Consider the following 15628-nt stretch of genomic DNA (forward strand, 5'->3'; position numbering starts at 1 on the left):
GTACAGAAAGAGGCCATTTGGCCCATCGAGTCTGTACTGACTACAATCCCACCCAGGCCCTATTCCCGTAACCCTCATTTACCCTGCTAATCCGCCTAACACAAGGGACAATTCAGCATGGCCAATCAACCTAACCTGCACATTTTTGGACTGTGGGAGGAACCGGAGCACCCAAAGGAATCCCACACAGACATAGGGAGAATGTGCAAACTCCATACAGACAGTGACCCGAGGCCAGAATTGAACTTAGGTCCCTGGCACTGTGAGGCAGCAGTGCCAACCACTGTGCCACCACAGTTCCACAGGTGATATCTCAAAGAAATGGCAATTATTTTCATGTACGATTCTGGACAGATTGCTCCACTGAGAAGGGAGTCAAATCGAGCACAATCCTGAGCTCACCTGAGCTCAGCTTGGCAATTTGAACTAGGTTCTGAATTTATCCTTAGTGCAATTGCCAAGTGCCATAAACCGCAGAGTGGGAGTCACAAATTGATAAAGCAGATGTAAATGTTCTTGAAGGGCAAATAAGGTCTGTTTAAGTATCATGATTTGAAGTTTTTTAAAAATCCACTGTTCTTTAAGCATGAAAAGAACATGCTGAAACTGTCAATGAGAATTTAAAAAACACTGTCTGCTGTTCTGCTTTGATGGATTGGCCATCCTTTGTTGGTTAGAAAAAAAATTACCAGCTGTTTGACAAGTTTCAATATTGGTTTTTGTTGTCATTTCCAAAGGACAATGTTTATGTCATTGAGTATTTGGCTAAGTTTCAAAGTATGCAATTTTCAGGGCTTCTAAGTTAACAGTTTCATTGACTGTTTAAAGAGGGATTAATGGGTGAACTGTCTTTGATGTGGGGTAAGAATGGAGGTTTGTTTTTATAAGAGATTCACCACTTGAGATTTAAAAGTTTTTAATGGGGTTCATGAATGGGAGTTATTTTCACTATCAAGTATGTGTGTGAGAGAGAGATGAATGAGGTAGTTAGAAGTTTATTTTTTCATCTCCACATGACTCCTGAGGTCTGCCCATGGTGTATACTAACTTAGTGATTATGAACTCATCATCGGTGATGCCATGGGGAACAAGGGTGCATGAGGGGGGTGAGGGCTAGAGGGCATAACAATTTCTAAAACAATTGTGACGGATCCCAGAGAATCGAAGAAGGCTATCTAACCAGCCAGCCTTGGCATTTGCCCACCTCCACAGCCCTCTATGATCTGCTTCCAGGGTCAGCGTGCCTGATGCTATCTGGCCCCGCCTCCTCGCAGCAAAAATTAATTCTGACAGGATCCTTTAAACCGAGTTGGGCTGCCCAGTCAGGAAATTTCTGGACTTGAGCTACCCAACACAGTAGCAAATATCTGACCCATACTTTTTTTAAAAATGTCATCGGTATTCTTCCTTTCTCCACAGTGTTATTTCTGCAAGAAGATACTACTTTGAGGTGCTTCACAAGCAGGATGATAAGGGATCTGATCACGTAGAAGTTGGGGTAAGTGATATTAACATGGCAACTCTCTTGCATGGGAGCTCATTGGCAAGGTAATCACCAACAAGCCAGTATCAAATTGATTAATTGCATCTGCCTAGATTATCTCAGTGCTCTGCCCATTAAGTGTTTGGTTACCAAGATTGCTATTTAAAGTAAACGATTAACATTCTAATGGGTAGTCTTTTAAGAGTTTAAACAGAGTACCAATTGGGCGGCACGGTGGCACAGTGGTTAACACTGGTGCCTCACACCTCCAAGGACCTGGGTTCGATTCCCGGCTGGGTCACTGTCTGTGTGAAGTTTGCACATTCTGCCCGTGTCAGCGTGGGTTTCCTCCGGGTGCTCCGGTTTCCTCCCACAGTCCAAAGATGTGCGGGTTAGGTTGATTGACAATGCAAAATTGCCCCTTTGTGTCCTGGGATGTGTAGGTTAGAGGGATTCGTGGGGTAAATGTGTGGGGCAGTGGGGATAAGGCCTAGGTGTGATTGTTTTCAGTGCCGACCCAATGGGTCGAATGGCTTCCTTCTGCACTGTAGGGATTCTATGATTGGCTGGTGAGATTGCCATCAATTTATGCCTCTCTTAACATGGCCCAGCTTTCTGTGTGGTGTGAGTGTCACACTTCATATATTAACCACTTTACATGTGTGACCTGCCAGCTAATCAGTGACACGAAGGTCTGTAAGTGAGTTGGCTCTGTGCATTGCTATGGGAACAATCTGTCACCAAGTGGTCGGACCCACGCTCTATATTGATGGGCCCAATCAATGTCAGTGAGCATGTTGTACCCTGTTAGTACTGAGCACAACAGTGAATTGAGTGTGGATTTGGTAGAGGTGTCTTCACCCTCAATGTTAGGAAATATTAATGGACACAGAGAGAAAGAAAACAATAGTGTGAACGGAGTTATGTTCGCAAATGCAGTTATTTTGGGACTCAATCCATTATATCAACAAGGCTATTACCAGCCTTATGATCATTGTAATCCAGCCATATGCTTACAGGGGTTGCTTTCAAGAGTCATGGAGCAACTGTAACCTGCAGGTTTCATTGCTAATGAAAACTTCCTTTTGGCAAAGTTCCATCATCAAACACAGGAAGGATCTATGGGAAATATACCAGTTGGAGCAATTAAAGCCCCCTTCTGTGACTGTAAGAGTATAAAGTAATCTGGACTCCCATTCTTGGAGGTGTGCTGAATGAAACCAGTCCCCATAGACATCGCAATACATCTGCAGATGACCAATCTGAGAGAGAAGCTCAGAGAATGCCACTCATCCATGAGACACGACAAAGGGACATACCAAATCCCAGCACCATTTCAAAAGATGCAAATAATAAAATACTGCAGTTGCTGGAAATATGAATTATAAGTACAGGATTATGGTAATGCCCAGCAGCTCAGGCAGCCCTCGATGAAGAGAGAAACCGAGGTAATATTTTGAGTTGATGATCCTTTGTTGTAACAGGTTTTAAACAAGTGCAGAGTCTATGAAGAACAAAAGAGAAAGTCTGAAATAGGGTAGAAGACAGAGAGATTAAATGATAAAAGGAATGCTGGGACAAAAAAAAGGAGATTTTAATTTGAAAAATAATGAAACAAAAGTTGGGCCTCCAGGACATATAAATAGAAAATGTCAGATTCATTGTCAAAAGTTGCCATCTAAAGGAATGGAGGCAGATGTTATGGTCTGAAACAATTGATCTCAGCTCTGAGTCCAGAAGGTTATGTAAAATGTCTAAATGAAAGATGATGTGCTGGACCTGGAGCTTACAGTGAGCGCTGTTGGAGCACACTAGGAGGAGACCAAAAACAGAGACATCAGATGGGAATGGCTCAGTGATCAGAAGCTTAGGGCCATGCTTGTGGAATGAAGGGAGGTGCTCCACAAAGCGGTCACCCGATCTGCATTAGGTTTCCCCAGTGTAGTGGATACTACAGTGTGAGCAGGACCTGCAGGATACTAAACTGAAAGAAGCGTACGTAAATCAATGTGTCAATCCTCAGAGAGACTGACAACTCCCAAGGAACATTTGAATTCCCAGTGATCAACTTAGTGGAATTACATGACAAGTTTTAAAACTTTTACTGTAGCAAACTAAAAGCAAGACCAACTAAACATTACTAAGTAGACAACTAATACCCTAAGCTATAGAAAAGGTAACCCTTACTAATGTTCTAATATGACCAAGTTTAGCACCTTTGATGGCTTCTTAAATTGAAGAGTTTGTTGGCCTTTGCAAATGGACTCAACAAGCAGAACAGATTCTCATTTTTACAGTACTGCAGGTGGTGGTTCTTGGTAATGTGATTTAGTACAGCAGTCTGATAGCTGTTTCTGGAAATCTTCCTTGGTCCCTCCCTGTTGCACAACAGTTTCTGTTTCAAGGCGTCTCTCTCTCTCATGATGTTCAAGATGGTTTTGCACACAAAATGGCTTTCACAGCCGGACTTTATACATTTGGGAAATTTAAAAGGCTGCTATCCTAAACTGTTCAATCATACTTCCAGTCCCACACATTATTTTTTTAGCCAAGGTGATTAACCTTTTAAAGATCTCAGCCATTAATTTCAATGGTTCCTACTTTCCCAGTTTTGAAGAGATGAGAAAGAGCTAATCACATCTCCAGGGAAGCCATCGTGAATTTCTGTTAGCACTGGTGGAAATATGAATTGATCTTCAAATGTCTTCACGATATGTCTACCTTTTCATTGATTTGTTATGGGATGTTAGCCAGCATTTATTGCCATTCTCTTATTGCACTTGAACTGAGTGGTTTGCTAGGCCATTTCAGAGTCAACCACGTTGATGTGGGTCTGGAGTTACATGTAGTTTAGATCGGGTAAAGATGGCAGATTTCTTTCCCTAAATGGCATTAGTGAACCAGATGGGTTTTTATGATTTTTATGACCATTGATTCATGGTTATCATTTTAACTCCAGATTTTACTGAATTCAAATTTCACCATCTGCCGTGGTGGGTTTCCAACCCAGGTCCTCAGGATATTACCCTAGTGCTCTGGATTGCTAGTCCAGTGACATGATCACTCACTATACTATTGCTTCCCTCTAACCTGCAAACCAGGAGCTTTCTGAAAGCATGACCAACTTGCAGTGGAAAAGGTCAGATGAATTTTGGCAATCATCTGGCTTCTTGTGTCCATTTAAAGGGGAGGTTAGCTTTTTGTTACATAATCTCTGATATCATAACAGTCTGAGAAGAAGGGTTATGGGGATAGTGAGTGAATCTTTTGTCAGCTACCAAATTTCACTTAATTCTGGAAACATTGAAGCTGATGAAACATTTTTATTCAAGAAAGGAGGGAGACAGGTAGCAGTGTCAGTTATCCTAACATATGTCATTGAGAAAATTCTAGAATCAATTATTAAGGAGGTGGTAACAGGCCACTTAGAAAATCATGATACAATCAGGCAGGTTTGACATGCTTTTATGAAAGGGAAATCGTGCTTGACAAATTAATTTGAAGTATATGGGGATATAACAAGCAAGGGTGGATAAAGGGCAACCAGTGGATGCAGTATATTTCAATTTCCAAAAGGCATTAGATAACATGCTACATAAACAGTTCCTGCACAAGATCAAGCTTGATGGGTTGGGGTGATATATTAACATGGATAGAGGATTGGCAAATTAACGGGAAACAAAGTTGGGAAAAAGGCTGGCAACTGTAACTCATATGAAAGCAAAGTTGTGAGTTGGATATTAAAATCTGTAAAGGAATATAGATAGGTGAAGTTATTGTGCAGGCAAACATTTGATTGATGGAATGTAACATAGGAAATTGTGAGGTCCTCCACTTTGGCAGGAAGAATAGAAAAGCAGAATATTATGTAAAGTGAGGGATAGCAGTGAAGAAGGATTCACATGCCCTTGTACAAAATGTCAGCATCCAGGTACAGCAAGTAATTAAGAAGGCAAATGGAATTTGGCCTTTGTTGCAAGGAAATGGAGTATAATAGGCAACCGTACGGAGACCACTCCTGGACTACTGTGTATGGTTTTGGTCTCCTTATGTCAGGAGGTATTGGTAGAAGTTTAGAGAAGGTTCACTCAGCTAATTCTGGGATGAAGGGATTGGCTTATGAGGAAAGGTTGGGCATACAATGTACTAATTAGAGTTTATGAGATGTAACCTAATTTGAACATATAAAAATCTGAGCGGGCTTGATAGGGTAGTTGCTTCTCCTCATGAGGGAACCTAGAACTAGGGGCACAGGTTAAAGATAAGGCTCGCCCATTTGAAATGGAAATGAGGAGGAATTCTCTCAGAAGGTTATAAGCCTTTGGAACATGGCAGGAAAGTGGAGCTTTAAGGCCACAATCAGATCAGTCATGCTGTTGTTGAATGGTGGAGCAGGCTCGATGGGCTGAATGGTCTACACCTGCTCCTTTTCTTATGATCTGCCTGTCTTAACTTCGAGTACAGTAGGGATGATCATCTGATATTATTAGATGGAAGTAGCATTTTCTGTAAATGTAATTAGATAACCAAAGTATTTTATTTTTTAAACCATATAAATGCGGCAAGGTAGCACAGTGGTTAGCACTGCTGCCTCACAACGCCAGGGACCCGGGTTCAATTCCCGTCTTGGGTCACTGTCTGTGTTGAGTTTGCATGTTCTCCCCAAGTCTCCCAAGGTTTCCTCTGGGTGCTCCGGTTTCCTGAAAGACGCGCTGGTTAGGTGCATTGACCCAAACAGGCGGGGGACTGTGGGAACTAGGTGAATTTGCAGTGTTAATGTAAGCCTTATTTGTGACTAATAAACAAACTTAACTTAGTAATTTGCTTCCTCAGCTGAGGATTTCTGTTCCAATCGACCAGTATTTTAAAACAACAACTGCTTGCATTTATATAATCCCTTAGAGTCATAGAGGTTTACAGCATGGAAACAGGCCCTTCGGCTCAACTTGCCCATGCCGCCCTTTTCTTTTAAAACCCCTTAACTAATCCCAATTGCCCACATTTGGCCCATATCCCTGTTTATCCATCGTACCCATGTAACTATCGAAATGCTTTTTAAAAGATAAAATTGTACCCGCCTCTACTACTACCTCTGGCAGCTTGTTCCAGACACTCACCACCCTCTGTGTGAAAAAATTGCCCCTCTGGACACTTTTGTATCTCTCCCCTCTCACCTTAAACCTATATCCTCTAGTTTTAGACTCCCCTATCTTTGGGAAAAGATATTGACTATCTGGCTGATCAGTGCCCCTCATTATTTTATAGACCTCTATAAGGTCACCCCTCAGCCTCCTGCGCTCCAGAGAAAAAAGTCCCAGTCTATCCAGTCTATTGAACGTAGAGAAATGTCACATTAGAGGAGAATGAGCAAACAAAATTTGATACCAAGCCACACAAGGAAATGTTAGGACAGTTAACCAAAACTCAACCAAAAAGGCAGATTTTAAGCAACGTCTTAAAGGAAGCCAGAGAAATTGAGGCATAGAATTTCAGCAAGTGAATTCCATAGCAAAGCACCAAGGCAATTGAAGGCATGGCCGCCAATGGTGGAGCAATTAATATCGGGGATGCACAAGAGACACATTGGAGGAGCAAAGAGGTTAAATAAATATCCGAGCAAAGACCTCTTTGACTTCTCCCAGTGCTCATTGGCTATCTCAATTCCCGCAGCAGGCAGTAGCAGAAAACTTATCCCACGAGGAAGGAGATTTGCTACTAAAGCCACCAGAAGTAAAATGAACTTCCGTGTGGAAGAAAGTTGGAATGCCAAGAACTCGTGTAAGCTGAACTTTAAAAGCTAATTGTCACATGAGATCAAGTGTGACGAGTAAAGTCTTATAAGACTGCCAAGACAGACTGTTTAATGATAAAATTTGACAAGGAAAAGAAAATTACTTATGCTGTATGTAGTAGACTACATAAGTTAACTTAACTGAAAAGCCCATAATACATGAGTGGTGGTGTGAGGCTCATTTCAACCAATCCCATGTGAGATAATAGGACAGATTTTCTCTTTTGAGACGAAAAACAGAAATCAGGAAATTTCCCAGTGTGGCTTTCTATCTGGCACTGCCCACCTGGACTATTTTCATGCTGAACAGGCAGGGACAGGTAGAAATGTGGTCACCACCTCCCAAAGCAGTCCGAAGGTGGAAACGGAGGCAGGCGGATGCTGGGGAAGGCAGGTTAAAAGGTGACCTTCATTCAGTAGAAAATCATCCCAGTTTTTTAAATATATTTTTATTTGAAGATCTTTCCCCATTTTACAAACAACGTAACAAACCCTCAAGGATTGGTACAGTACAACAAAATAATTTTTCCACATATACATTCAGATGAGACCATGCAGTTGGTTCAGATTATTCATTATCCATTACACATGGTGTCTCCAAATATACAAACAACGAAAGGTTGTTTCAGAGATTGGGGGAAAACAGGATAATGAGATAAAGCCGTGAGTACATTGGCATAATGGTGCACACCCTCACTTACAGGATGGTAGAGACAATGCCACATAACTTCCAGGATTTATAAAGTAACAACTGTCAGTATATATTCATAGAAAAACTACAGCACAAAACAGGCCCTTGGGCCCACAAGTTGTGCCAAACATATCCCTACCTTTTAGGCCTACCTATAATCTTCCATCCTATTAAGTCCCATGTACTCATCCAGGAGTCTCTTAAAAGACCCTATTGAATTTGCCTCCACCACCACTGACGGCAGCCGATTCCACTCGCCACCACCCTCTGTGTGAAAAACTTCCCCCTAACATTTCCCCTGTACCTACTCCCCAGCACCTTAAACCTGTGTCCTCTCGTAGCAGCCATTTCCACCCTGGGAAAAAGCCTCTGAGAGTCCACCCGATCTATGCCTCTCAACATCTTATATACCTCTATTAGGTCTCCTCTCATCCTACGTCTCTCCAAGGAGAAAAGACCGAGCTCCCTCAGCCTATCCTCATAAGGCATGCCACTCAATCCAGGCAACATCCTTGTAAATCGCCTCTGCACCCTTTCAATCTTTTCCACATCCTTCCTGTAATGAGGCGACCAGAACTGAGCACGGTACTCCAAGTGGGGTCTGACGAGGGTCTTATATAGCTGCATCATTATCCACGGACTCCTAAACTCAATCCCTCGATTGATAAAGGCCAGCACACCATACGCCTTCTTAACCACCTCCTCCACCTGCGGGGCCGATTTTAGAGTCCTATGGACCTGGACCCCAAGGTCCTTCTGATCCTCTACAGTAGTACTAAGAATCTTTCCCTTTTTTATTGTACTCCTTCATCCCATTTGACCTGCCAAAATGGACCACTACACATTTATCTGGGTTGAAGTCCATCTGCCACTTCTCCGCCCAGTCTTGCATCCTATCTATGTCCCTCTGTAACTTCTGACATCCCTCCAGACTATCCACAACCCCACCAACCTTTGTGTCGTCGGCAAACTTACCAACCCATCCCTCCACTTCCTCATCCAGGTCATTTATGAAAATGACAAACAGCAAGGGTCCCAGAACAGATCCCTGGGGCACACCACTGGTGACTGACCTCTCTGCCTCCTTTGGGCACGTCATGGGCATTCAGCCTTGGATCTTCAGGGAAGCGTTCTCCAAGGCAGCCTTCACGACACACGACAGCGCAGAGTCGCTGAGCAGAAACTGATAGCCAAGTTCCGCACACATGAGGACGGCCTAAACCGGGATGTTGGATTTATGTCACATTATCAGTAACCCCCACAGCTTGCCTCCTGGGCTTGCAGAATTTCACTCGCTGTTCTGTCTGGAGACAATACACATCTCTTTAACCTGTGTTGAATGCTCCCTCCACCCACATTGTCTGTACATTTAAGACCTGGCTGGCTGTAGAGATTTGCATTCTAATCAGTATTCTGTAATTTGATTTCTGTGCCTGTTTGCACTGTTTGAGAACAGATAACCACTCCATCTGACGAAGGAGCTGTGCTCCGAAAGCTTATGGTATTTGCTACCAAATAAACCTGTTGGACTTTAACCTGGTGTTGTGAGACTTCTTACTGTGCTTACCCCAGTCCAACGCCGGCATCTCCACATCCTTTGGGCAAACACAGTAAGAGTTTTAACAACACCAGGTTAAATCTTATCTAAAACTTATCTATCTTGATGCCATTCAAAGATTCCTTTGGGCAAGCCAGTTCTGGATCCACAGGGCAGCAGACCCTTGGATCCCATGCCCTCTCACTTTTTCTAGAAGCCTTGCATGGGGGACCTTATCGAACGCCTTGCTAAAATCCATATAAACCACATCTACTGCTTTCCCTTCGTCAATGTGTTTAGTCACATTTTTGAAGAAATCCACCAGGCTCGTAAGGCACGATCTGCCTTTGACAAAGCCATGCTGAGTATTCTTGAGCATACTAAACCTCTCTAAATGCTCATAAATCTTGTCCCTCAGGATCTTCTCCATCAGCTTACCAACCACTGAGGTTAGACTCACCGGTTGGTAATTTCCTGGGCTATCCCTATTCCCCTTCTTGAAAATAGGAACCATATCCGCAATCCTCCAATCCTCCGGCACCTCTCCCGTCTCCATTGATGACGCAAAGATCATCGCCAGAGGCTCTGCAATCTCTTCCCTCGTCTCCCACAGTAACCTGGGGTACATCCCATCCGGACCCGGCGACTTATCTATCTTGATGCCATTCAAAGATTCCAGCACAACCTCTTTGTTAAAGTCCACATACTCAATCTTTTCAGTCCACCGCAAGCCCGCAGTACATCCACCCATGCCCTTCTCCTCTGTGAAGACCGAGGCAAAATACTCATTAAGCACCTCTGCCATTTCTACTGGTTCCGTACAGATTTTCCCACCTTCACCTTTTATAGGCCCTATTCCTTCACGTCTCATCCTTTTACTCTTCACATATTTATAGAACGCCTTAGGGTTTTCCTTAATCCTACCTGCCAAAGCCTTCTCGTGACCCCTTCTGGCTCTCCTAATTTCCTTCTTTAGTCCCTTCCTACAAGCCATATACTCATCTAGATCCCTATCTTCGCCAAGCTCTCTGAACCTTTTGTACGTTTTCCTTTTCTTCTCGACTAGGTCCCGCACAGCTTTCGTGCACCACGGTTCCTTTAACCTACCAACTCCTCCATGTCTGCTCGGAATGTTGTCCTGTAGAACTCTAGACAGACATTCCTTGAAAAACTGCCACCTCTCTTCAGTACATTTCCCCGAGAATACCTCCTTCCAATTTACTCCTCTAATTTGCTGCCTTATGTCTTCATATTTCCCCTTACTCCATATAAACGCTTTCCTAGCTTGCCTGATCCTCTCTTTTTCCAATGCAAGCATAAAGGAGATAGAGTTATGATCGCTATCCCCAAGATGCTCTCCCACTGAGAGATCTGACACCTGTCCAGGTTCATTGGTCAGTATCAGATCAAGTACAGCCTCTCCTCTTGTAGGCTTGTCCACATCCTGTGTTAGGAAACCCTCCTGAACAGACCTAACGAACTCCTCCCCATCCAATCCCCTTACCCTAGGGATATTCCAATCTATGTTTGGGAAATTAAAGTCTCCCATCACAACAACTCTGCTATCACTGCATATCTCCAGGATCTGCTTCCCTATCTGCTCTTCCTTGTTACTATTGGGCGGCCTATAGAAAACTCCCAGCAAAGTGATCGACCCCTTCCCACTCCGAACTTCCACCCACAGAGACTCTGTGGACAATCCCTCCACAGCATACACCTTCTCTACAGCTGTGACACTATCCCTGATCAGCAGTGCCACTCCACCCCCTCTCTTGCCTCCCTCCCTGTCCTTCCTGAAACATCTGAATCCTGGCACCTGGAGTATCCAGTCCTGTCCCTGAGACATCCAAGTCTCCGTAATGGCCACCACATCACACTTCCAGGCATCGATCCACGCTCTGAGCTCATCCCCTTTATTCACTGTACTCCTGGCATTAAAGTAAACACATCTCAATCCTTTGGTCTGAGCTCTCCCTTCTCTATCCCCTGTCCATCCTCTTGCACTGTCTATAACCCTTCTCTGTTTGCGAGCTAACTTCCTCGCTCCCAGTTACCTCATCTCGATCCCCTCCCCCAACCTATCTAGTTTAAACTCTCCCCAGTAGCCTTAGCCAACCTTCCCGCCAGGATATTGGTCCCCCTGGGCCTCAAGTGCCACCCGTTTTTTGTGTACAGGTCACACCTGCCCCTAAAGAGGTCCCAATGGTCCAGGAACCTGAATCCCTGCCCCCTGCACCAGTCCCTCAGCCACACATTCATCCTCCACCTCACTCCATTCCTGCCCTCACCTTCCCATGGCACAGGCAGCAATCCTGAGATTACTACCTTTGCTTTCCTCCTTCTCAGCTGTCTCCCTAATTCCCTATACTCTCTTTTCATGACCCCTTCCTTCCCACATCAGCAGTACCAATATGTACCGCTACCTCTGGTTCCTCTCCCTCCCACCTCAAGATTTCTGGGACTCGACCAGCGACATCCTGGATCCCGGCCCCAGAGAGGCAGACCACCATCCGAGACTCCTGCCTGCCTCCGCAAAAACGCCTGTCCGACCCCCTTACTGTCGAGTCCCCGATTAACACTGCCTTCCTCCTCTTTTCCTTAGCCCTCTGAGTTACAGGGCCGGACTCCACTCTGGAGACACGGCCACTGCTGCTTCCCCCAGGCGGGCTGTTCCCCCCAGCAGTACTCAGGCAGGAGTACTTGTTGTGTAGGGGCACATCCACCAGGGTGCTCTCAATCACCCGAGCTTTACCCTTCCTGGCCGTCACCCACTTGGCCTCCACCCGTGGCCCTGGTGTGACCACCTGATGATAGCTCTTGTCTATCACCTCCTCATTCTCCCGTAACAGCCTAAGATCCTCGAGCTGCAGTTCCAGCTCCGTAACACGGTCCCTCAGGAACCACAGCTTGACACACCCCTTACAGATGTGGATGTCTGGGAGGCAGGTGCCTCAACACACTGGCTTCACACTCATATTTGACCCTTTATACCAAGGTACACAGAGAAAAGTAAATAAGAAATAAAAACTAAGAATTAAAACTCACCCCTGCTCGCCCTGTCCCCTGAAGCCCTGTGAGCCAAAGCCCTTACAGCTCACACTCTGCTTCCCACTCACTACACTGCCCGCTCCCGACGCTGCCCGCTGTACACTGCAGGCTGCTTTTTAAACCTCCCGTGCACTTAAAAAAAACTACACGCCTTCCCAGATTGCCCCGGGGCGGCCTACTTCCGCTTTTCTAAAGCGAGCCTAAACTTCTAAAAACCCGAACAAAGAACAATACAGCACAGGAACAGGCCTTTCGGCACTCCAAGCCCGTGCCACTCCCTGGTCCAAACTAGACCATTCCTTTGTATCCCTCCACCTTGCCTGGCAGCGCATTCCAGGCCCCCACCACCCTCTGTGTAAAATATGTCCTTCTGATATCCGTGTTAAAAAAATCACGAAAAGACAGCACTCAGGAGAGGTTACGATAGTCCCCATCTCACAAAATATGACACAGTGTCTGGAAAGGCTCAGTAGACCAAGGTCCACCACGCTACGAAAACAAAAAGGGACGGTCAATAGGGAATTAAAGGTGCTATATTTAAATGCCCGCAGTGTCCGGAACAAGATAGATGAGCTTGTGGCCCAGATTGTGACTGGCAGGTATGATGTGGTAGGCATCACAGAGACGTGGTTGCAGGGGGTTCAGGACTGGCAGTTAAACATCCAGGGATTCACAACCTATCGAAAAGACAGAGGGGTGGGTAGAGGGGGCGGGGTTGCCTTGTTAATTAGAAATGAAATTAAATCAATAGCACTAAACGACATAGGGTCAGACGATGTGGAGTCTGTGTGGGTAGAGTTGAGGAACCACAAAGGCAAAAAAACCATAATGGGAGTTATGTACAGGCCTCCTGACAGTGGTCAGGACCAGGGGCACAAAATGCACCACGAAATAGAAAGGGCATGTCAGAAAGGCAAGGTCACAGTGATCATGGGGGATTTCAATATGCAGGTGGACTGGGTAAATAATGTTGCCAGTGGACCCAAAGAAAGGGAATTCATTGAATGTTTACAGGATGGCTTTTTGGAACAGCTTGTGATGGAGCCCACGAGGGAACAGGCTATTCTGGACTTAGTGTTATGTAATGAGCCAGACGTGATAAAAGATCTTAAAGTAAGGGAACACTTAGGAAGCAGTGATCATAATATGGTAGAATTCAGTCTGCAATTTGAAAGAAGGAAGGCAGAATCAGATGTGAAGGTTCTACAGTTAAATAAAGGTAATTACAGGCGCATGAGGGAGGAACTGACAAAAATCGACTGGAAGCAGAGCCTAATGGGAAAGACAGTAGAACAGCAATGGCAGGAGTTTCTGGGAGTAATTGAGGACACAGTGCAGAGGTTCATCCCAAACAAAAGAAAGGTTATCAGAGGGGGGATTAGGCAGCCATGGCTGACAAAGGAAGTCAGGGAATGCATCAAGGCAAAAGAGAGAGCCTATAATGTGGCAAAGAGTAGTGGGAAGTCAGAAGATTGGGAAGGCTATAAAAACAAACAGAGGATAACAAAGAGAGAAATAAGGAAGGAGAGGATCAAATATGAAGGTAGGCTAGCCAGTAACATTAGGAATGATAGTAAAAGTTTCTTTAAATACATTAAAAACAAACGGGAGGCAAAAGTAGACATTGGGCCGCTCCAAAATGACGCTGGTAATCTAGTGATGGGAGACAAGGAAATAGCTGAGGAACTTAATAAGTACTTTGCGTCAGTCTTCACAGTAGAAGACATGAGTAATATCCCAACAATTCAGGAAAGTCAGGGGGCAGAGTTGAATATGGTTGCCATCACAAAGGAGAAAGTGCTAGAGAAACTAAAAGGTCTGAAAATTGATAAATCTCCGGGCCCAGATGGGCTACATCCTAGAGTTCTAAAGGAGATAGCTGAAGAAATAGTGGAGGCGTTAGTTATGATCTTTCAAAAGTCACTGGAGTCAGGGAAAGTCCCAGAGGATTGGAAAATCGCTGTTGTAACCCCACTGTTCAAGAAGGGAACAAGAAAAAAGATGGAAAATTATAGGCCAATTAGCCTAACCTCAGTTGTTGGCAAAATTCTAGAATCCATCGTTAAGGATGAGATTTCTAAATTCTTGGAAGTGCAGGGTCGGATTAAGACAAGTCAGCATGGATTTAGTAAGGGGAGGTCGTGCCTGACAAACCTGTTAGAGTTCTTTGAAGAGATAACAAATAGGTTAGACCAAGGAGAGCCAATGGATGTTATCTATCTTGACTTCCAAAAGGCCTTTGACAAGGTGCCTCACGGGAGACTGCTGAGTAAAATAAGGGCCCATGGTATTCGAGGCAAGGTACTAACATGGATTGACGATTGGCTGTCAGACAGAAGGCAGAGAGTTGGGATAAAAGGTTCTTTCTCAGAATGGCAACCGGTGACAAGTGGTGTCCCGCAGGGTTCAGTGTTGGGGCCACAGCTGTTCTCTTTATATATTAACGATCTAGATGACGGGACTGGGAGCATTCTGGCCAAGTTTGCCGATGATACAAAGATAGGTGGAGGGGCAGGTAGTATTGAGGAGGTGGGGAGGCTGCAGAAAGATTTAGACAGTTTAGGAGAGTGGTCCAAGAAGTGGCTGATGAAATTCAACGTGGGCAAGTGCGAGGTCGTACACTTTGGAAAAAAGAATAGAGGCATGGACTATTTTCTAAACGGTGACAAAATTCATAATGCTAAAGTGCAAAGGGACTTGGGAGTCCTAGTCCAGGATTCTCTAAAGGTAAACTTGCAGGTTGAGTCCGTAATTAAGAAAGCAAATGTAATGTTGTCATTTATCTCAAGAGGCTTGGAATACAAAAGCAGGGATGTACTTCTGAGGCTTTATAAAGCACTGGTTAGGCCCCATTTGGAGTACTGTGAGCAATTTTGGGCCCCACACCTCAGGAAGGACATACTGGCACTGGAGCGGGTCCAGCGGAGATTCACACGGATGATCCCAGGAATGGTAGGCCTGACATACGATGAACGTCTGAGGATCGTGGGATTATATTCATTGGAGTTTAGGAGGTTGAGGGGAGATCTGATAGAAACTTACAAGATAATGAACGGCTTAGATAGGATGGACGTAGGG

The 15628-nt window shown here is 44.7% G+C and overlaps 1 protein-coding gene across 1 annotated transcript in view; it reads left to right on the top strand.

The window, feature by feature from the left end:
- The window catches only part of LOC144498778 (N-acetyl-beta-glucosaminyl-glycoprotein 4-beta-N-acetylgalactosaminyltransferase 1-like), a 736002-nt gene that overhangs the window by 522523 nt on the left and 197851 nt on the right, over positions 1-15628 (top strand). The window contains exon 8 of the mRNA XM_078220446.1: positions 1420-1498. Within this exon, the coding sequence (XP_078076572.1) occupies positions 1420-1498 (79 nt within the window). The remainder of the gene's footprint in view (positions 1-1419; positions 1499-15628) is intronic.

Source organism: Mustelus asterias, chromosome 9 (assembly GCF_964213995.1).
Source record: "Mustelus asterias chromosome 9, sMusAst1.hap1.1, whole genome shotgun sequence".
NCBI lineage: Eukaryota > Metazoa > Chordata > Chondrichthyes > Carcharhiniformes > Triakidae > Mustelus > Mustelus asterias.